Source organism: Aquarana catesbeiana, linkage group LG03, assembly GCF_042186555.1.
Source record: "Aquarana catesbeiana isolate 2022-GZ linkage group LG03, ASM4218655v1, whole genome shotgun sequence".
In the NCBI taxonomy this organism is placed as follows: Eukaryota; Metazoa; Chordata; class Amphibia; order Anura; family Ranidae; genus Aquarana; species Aquarana catesbeiana.
Genome location: NC_133326.1, coordinates 304739305 through 304745832, shown reverse-complemented (window position 1 = coordinate 304745832; position 6528 = coordinate 304739305). Strand labels below are relative to the sequence as shown.

The window sequence follows — 6528 nt, the reverse complement described above, 5'->3', positions numbered from 1 at the left end:
ATGTGAGCATACTAAATTGTGAGGTTGGCACACTATGTAATGAGGTGAGGACACAATGTAGTGATGTGAGCACACTATGTTGTGAGGGGAACACAATAATGAGGTGGGCACACTACTATCTGATGTGAGCATACTACATTGTGAGGTTGGCACACTATGTAATGAGGTGAGGACACTATGTAGTGATGTGAGCACACTATGTTGTGAGGTGAACACAATAATGAGGTGGGCACACTACTATCTGATGTGAGCATACTAAATTGTGAGGTTGGCACACTATGTAATGAGGTGAGGACACTATGTAGTGATGTGAGAACACTATGTTGTGAGGTGAACACAATGAGGTGGGCACATTATGCTGTGTTGTGAGATGGGCACACAGTGCTGTGAGGTGAACACACAATAGGAAGCGGTGGGTGCAGTGGAGCAGGACTAGGTGGTACAGGATGTAGGGAGGCAGTATTTCCCTGGCAGTAGCCTGTATCCTCGCCTTGTGCCCTGCTGCCTGACCCCGGCTCCCTTCTCCACTCTGCCTGGAATGTGAGGGAAGAAGGAGGAGGAGGAGGAGGCTGCGCTCCACCCACATGGGCTTTTCCACACACCGCCGCTCACAACACGGGAATGAAAAGGGCCTCTCACATGAGCCTGCAGACTCAGGGGATAAAGGAAGGAAAGCCAAGGATGATGGCATCAGGGAAGGTGATTCACCCTCCTGGAAGCCGACACCGTGCACCTCATGTTCGCACCTCAGCAGCGCTCCAGCGCCACATCTAGAGGAAGCTGAATGGAGACAGCTGCTGCCAGGCACAGGGCATCCCTCTCCTGCTCATCCCTCTCCAGCTCATCCCTGACTCCTCGGAGTGATAGCGGTGTGTGAGGAATGGGCAGCCGGATGAGGAGTGATAGGTGACTGATCTAGAGAGAGCGGCGTGCTGGATCATGCTCCAAGCATTTGTTTAGTGTTGTGTGGGACTGATAAGATCACATAGCTGAGCCTTGTGCACTATGGGGGTCTGCTGATGGGATCATCCATGGGCCAGATGCGTAGCTTCTGCCATCACAGCCAAGTGACACATTGAGCTCCTCGTCCTCCTGCTGAGGAGACATGGATGGAGATGGTGCGGAGAAGCTGGAGGCCAATGCTGATGACAGCTGCCTCCATGGGGGGTCAGACAAGGGGGCTGCCGGCTTGGTGGAACAGATGAACCTTTCCTCCCCATCTCAGTCCCTCTCTGAGGAAGAATCAGGGACAAATAGTCCTCCTGAGCTGGGCCTCAAGCAGCAGGGGGTGAAGAGGCATAATCACAAGCACAACCTGAAGCACAGGTATGAGCTGATGGAAACCCTGGGCAAAGGCACCTATGGCAAAGTCAAGAGGGCCATCGAAAGGTTCTCCGGGAGAGTGGTAAGTTCTATCACCCCATCACACCTTCATTAGATAGGACCACTTCCATAAATAATCTATACTCCACGACCCATTCCATCTGGGATGTGGATTTCATCACTAGTCGGAAGATACGGTCATAACTTATCAATCAGAAATTATCGATCACATCTCTGTTTTCACCATGCAATCTCATTACCTCATCATTTGAAATACAACCAAATTCATGACGTAAGCATCTCGGTGCTGCCGATTGATGCAGCACGACCGATAAATTTCCACCCTGGCTGATCAACTTAGTTTGGTCGAATCTGATCAAAATCAATCTGATAAAAAATTAATTCGCGTATGGATGCCATAAAGGTCATATTGATGTGACCATTCAAGTTATCATTCCATGCAATGAAACTGATTAATTTGAATGACAATTCTACAATGAAGACCCTCCATTTGATCAATGCAGTGATCGATTTTGATTCTGCTGAAATGATGAGGTAGAATTTAGCTGAGGGCTTCTGATCGATCAAACAAATATCTGCTTGTGTGTCAGAGAACTGATGATAATTCAGATTGATTATATGATTGTTTTTAATGTATAGTTGACAATTATTACTAACAGATCTTAGTTTTCTTTGATCTTATCAGCTGGTCACAAAATGTGTTGCATTGTTTAATATTTGAATTGATGTCTCGCTTGTATTTAAATCATTGCTAAGTCGCTACATGTATGTTCACCTTAAGGTACCAAAAGACAAGGCTTCATTTAGAGCAAAAGATGTTAATGGTCAGTCTGTGATTTCCACAGACAAATCTTGTGGGAAGAACTCATTGATTGGAATTGGGGGTTTCCTGGCCTATCAATCTTGATCTAGTCATATACAGGGCTGTCTGTTCATTACTTCTGCTATGGTCATATGGTGGTCAGATCTTCCAATTACAGGCTTAAAGTGATCCTAAAGTTTCATTTTTGTTTTCGTTAAATATAACAAACATGTCATACTTGCCTGCTCTGTGCAGTGGTTTTGCACAGAGCATCTCCTTTCCTCCTCTTCTCAGGTCCCTCTTCTGTGCTCCTGGCCCCTCCCTCTTGTTGAGTGCCCCCACAGCAAGCGGCTTGCTATTGGGGCACCCAAGCTGAGCCACAGCTCCCTGTATCCATTCAGACACTGAGCCACGGCCCGGCCCCACCCCTTTTTCTCCTCATTGGCTCACTGACATTTTTTGATAACAGCAGGAGCCAATGGCGCTACGCTGCTGTCTCAGCCGAGTCTCTCATGCAACATTGGTGGATCTAGATGGGGCTCAGGTAAGTATTAGGGGGGCTGCTGCACACAGAAGGTTTTTTATCTTAAAAGAGAAGTCCAGCCTAACCCTAAAATCACTACATCTATAGACATCCATGATCTAACACTAACCCATCTGTAAAGAAGAAATCAGGATACATGCCTTTTCTGAAGCCGATCTGACCCGATCCCACGCTGAGCTGTCAGCTGTGGTGGCGGGTGCAGAGGAGGCAGCCGACAATGGAAGCCCTATAGTAATTCTATGGGTGACGTCACTTCCTTTTCATTTCACAGCCATTGTCGGCTGTCTTCTCTACCGCTGAAGACTGGATCGGAGCTGCTTCAAAAAAGGTATGTATACCGATTTCTTCTTTACATGGCTAGAGAGGTTAGTGTTAGATTGTGGATGTCTATAGCTGTAGCAGTTTTAGTGTTAGGCTGGACTGCTCCTCCTTTAATATAGAATGCATTAAGATAAACAATCTGCTTTTACAACCACTTTAAATGTATGTCTAGATTTAGCCAAAATGTGCCCATGCAGCCTAATTATCAGATAAGGGTGCATATTTAAAGAGGGAGTCCTGCGAAAAAAAAAAAAAAAAGTGTCAGCAGCTACAAATACTGCAGCTGCTGACTTTTAAAATAAGGACACTTACCTGTCTCAGGGTCCAGCGATGTCGGCACCCGAGGCCGAACCGTCGCTTAGCTCTCGGGTGCTGCCGCCGCCATCTTCTGTAAGGGAATCAGGAAATGAAGCCTTGCGGCTTCACTTCCCGCTTCTCTATTGTGCATGCGCGAATCACGCTGCACAATCAGAACGGTCCCTGCTGTCTCTGGGACCCGTGTGAGTCTACGCCCGGAAGTGGGTGCAAATACCTGTATTACACAGGTATCTGCACCCCCCTCCCCCTGAAAGGTGCCAAATGTGACACCGGAAGGGGGGAGGGTTCCAAAAAGCGGAGGTTCAATTTTTGTGTGAACCTCCGCTTTAAAGCTGGCCATGCATCAAACGACTTGATTGTTCAATCTCCTGTCTTTCCTGCGACTATTGTATTCTGACAGCTGGCACAATACTCGAATAGTGGCTACATCTGATTAGATGCAGTTTGACCAACATTTTTCTGCCCAGCTCCTTCAATTTTGCAGTCAAAGGGTGTTGGGTGGAAGAGGGCTGACAGAGCCACCCACAAATAAATTTCCGCCAGATCATCAGGAAATTATTATATTATTATTATACAGGATTTATATAGTGCCAACAGTTTAGGTAGCGCTTTACAACTTGAGGGTAGACAGTACAAATAATACAGTAGGAATCAGAGGGCCCTGCTCCTTAGAGCTTACAAATGGCTGAAATACGGTCAGCGTATGGCTATCTTAAAGTGGTTATAGAGGCTGAATGTATTTTTTACCTTCATGCATTCTAAAAACCTTCTGTCTGCACAGCAGCGGGAACCATTGGCTTCCACTGCTGTCAATTACAGCCAGTGAGCCAATGAGGAGAGGGCAGGGCTGAGCCGCACTCCATGTGTGAATGGGAGCGAGCCTGCTTGGGTAACCCCATAGCAAGAGCTATGGGGGCACTCAGCAGGAGGGAGGGACCAGGAGCGCCAGTGAGGGACCCAAGAAGAGGAGGATCTGAGCTGCTCTGTGCAAAACCAACTGCACAAAGCAGGTAAGTATAACATGCTTGTTATTTTAAAAAAATAAGAATCTACCTTTTTAATATCACTTTAAGGGCCTACCTGACTGGATATATTTGGAATGAACTGTTAGGTAGGTCCTCTCACTACCTTGTGGTTGGCAAATTCTAATTAGTTTGTACAATTCGCATGTAATGTGTGTGTCCTTTTAAAAAAGATAATGGAAACCCCATAGTTATTTGAGGGAATAGTAAATCAATTTGGAAAATGCAATGTGACTGACCAATAAGTACTGTGGTTTGGAGTGTCTGATCTGAAAACAATCTCTGAAATCTTCTAATACAGGAGTTCCTAATTGGGTGTATCCATACTCCTTGGTTGTATAGAATTCAAATAATAGGGGTATAGGATTGGATTTTTTAAAAAATTTGGAAACATGAAATCAGATTTTCTGCATTTATGATCCTGGAATCAAAGTGTAAAATATGAATGAATGTTATAGATGACATGAGAGTATCGTTGTCAGTATGGCACTGTTCACACCTAGGCATTTTTGGACGCTTTTCTGCTGTAAGCCTCAGCTCTAAAAATGCCCAACAAGACAAATCCCATTCATTTAAATGGCCCCTGTTCACATCTGAGTGTTCTGTCGCATGAAACAAAACGCCCGTCGCTCAAAAAAGTACAGGAGCTTCTTTTTTGGCAGATTACAGGCGTTTTCTGCTTTTTACATTGGTAACCTTTTGACCTGTTCAAAAACGCGGCAAAAAATTGTGTGACTTTCTGCCTGAAAACGATACGCTCAGGTGTGAATGCATCCTATGAATAGAGCTGGGCGATTTTCTGAAAAAAAAAAAATCTGCGATTTAAAAAAAAAAAAACTCGATTCACGATTCGAATCGAGTTTTTTTTTTTTTTTGTACACCGCGCTGACACCACGCCGGTCCTGAGGAGATGTGGGCAGGAGTTTTTGGGCGAGGCCGCAGCTTTGGCCTAGTCCACGGCGTCCGGCCTCTCTCGCGGACTAGGCCGCAGCTGCGGCCTCGCCTAAAAACTCCTGCCCACATCTCCTCAGGACCGGCGTGGTGTCAGCGCCGGTCCTGGTGAAAAAAAAGAAAAAATCTAAAAAAATCGATTTTTCTGAAATTTTTTATCGATTTTGACCTCTCAACTCGATTCAAGATTCAAATCAATTTTTTCCCCCAGCCCTACCTATGGGTACACCAATTTTTTGTTTTGATTGCAAAAAATGGAAATATCTTACTAGTTGTAGCTAGCTTGTGTATTTGTCTTTAACTTTTAGCTGTTACGTTTTTAGTTATCTGTAAAGTAAAACCAAACTGTTGAGCTCTTTTACAGTGGTTGTAAAACCTGGAACAAAAAAAAAACAAACCTGCAAGACAAAGGCATATGCATAGCATACTAGCTCATTATGAATTGCTTACCTAAGATCGAAGCCCCTGCAGCCATCCTCGTACACTGCTCCGGCGGCCGACATCGCTCCCGGAGTTACTTCCAGGTATCTGTGATTGGCCGGAGCCCTGATGATGTTACTTCCGCGCATGCGTGCAGGAGCCGCCGGTAACGGCACACTCACTGAAGCAACGGCAAGCTTACCAATCAGCTTCCTGGTTTTATTGCCAAAGCTTACCAATCATCTTCCCGGTTTTATTGCCAAGCTTACCAATCAGCTTCCCTGTTTTTTTTGCCAAAGCTTAATAGAACAAGCTATAGTTAGAAGCTGACGCGCACAGCTGCAACAGATTCTGAGTGCTCCAGTTTTAGTAAATCAACCCCATAATGTGCAGTAAATTGGTGGTCTGGTTCAAAATCCCAGATATAATGTTTTTGGGTACCTGTATTTGATAATGCAAAAGAAAATGTGCAAATTGCAGTCACCTATAGAAACCAATTGTTGCTCTAACTATACTACACCTATGAAAGGTGAACTCTGAATTCTACACTGCATTATGCATACAACTATGTGATTTCATCTTTCCTGATCAGGCCTTCACTGTGATGTCTGTTGACAATGTCACTTTTCTCTGTGTGAGGCCTTGAAACAGTTTTTCTGACCTTTGGATGCCTGCAGCTTTTCAAACAGAGCCCTGCACACTTGTACAGCACTCTGTAGCTTGTATATCTGAGATCCAGAGTGGATGCAAAACAGGGACAAGCCAGCCGATGTCAGGAGAAAGGGTCCTGTCCAGAAAGAGTTATT

At 45.1% G+C, this 6528-nt stretch overlaps 1 protein-coding gene across 1 annotated transcript in view; it reads left to right on the top strand.

Annotated features, from left to right (window-relative positions):
- The first annotated feature begins 405 nt into the window (after positions 1-405).
- The window catches only part of NUAK1 (NUAK family kinase 1), a 163553-nt gene continuing 157430 nt past the window's right edge, over positions 406-6528 (top strand). The window contains exon 1 of the mRNA XM_073620257.1: positions 406-1405. Within this exon, the coding sequence (XP_073476358.1) occupies positions 1106-1405 (300 nt within the window). The 5' untranslated portion in view covers positions 406-1105. The remainder of the gene's footprint in view (positions 1406-6528) is intronic.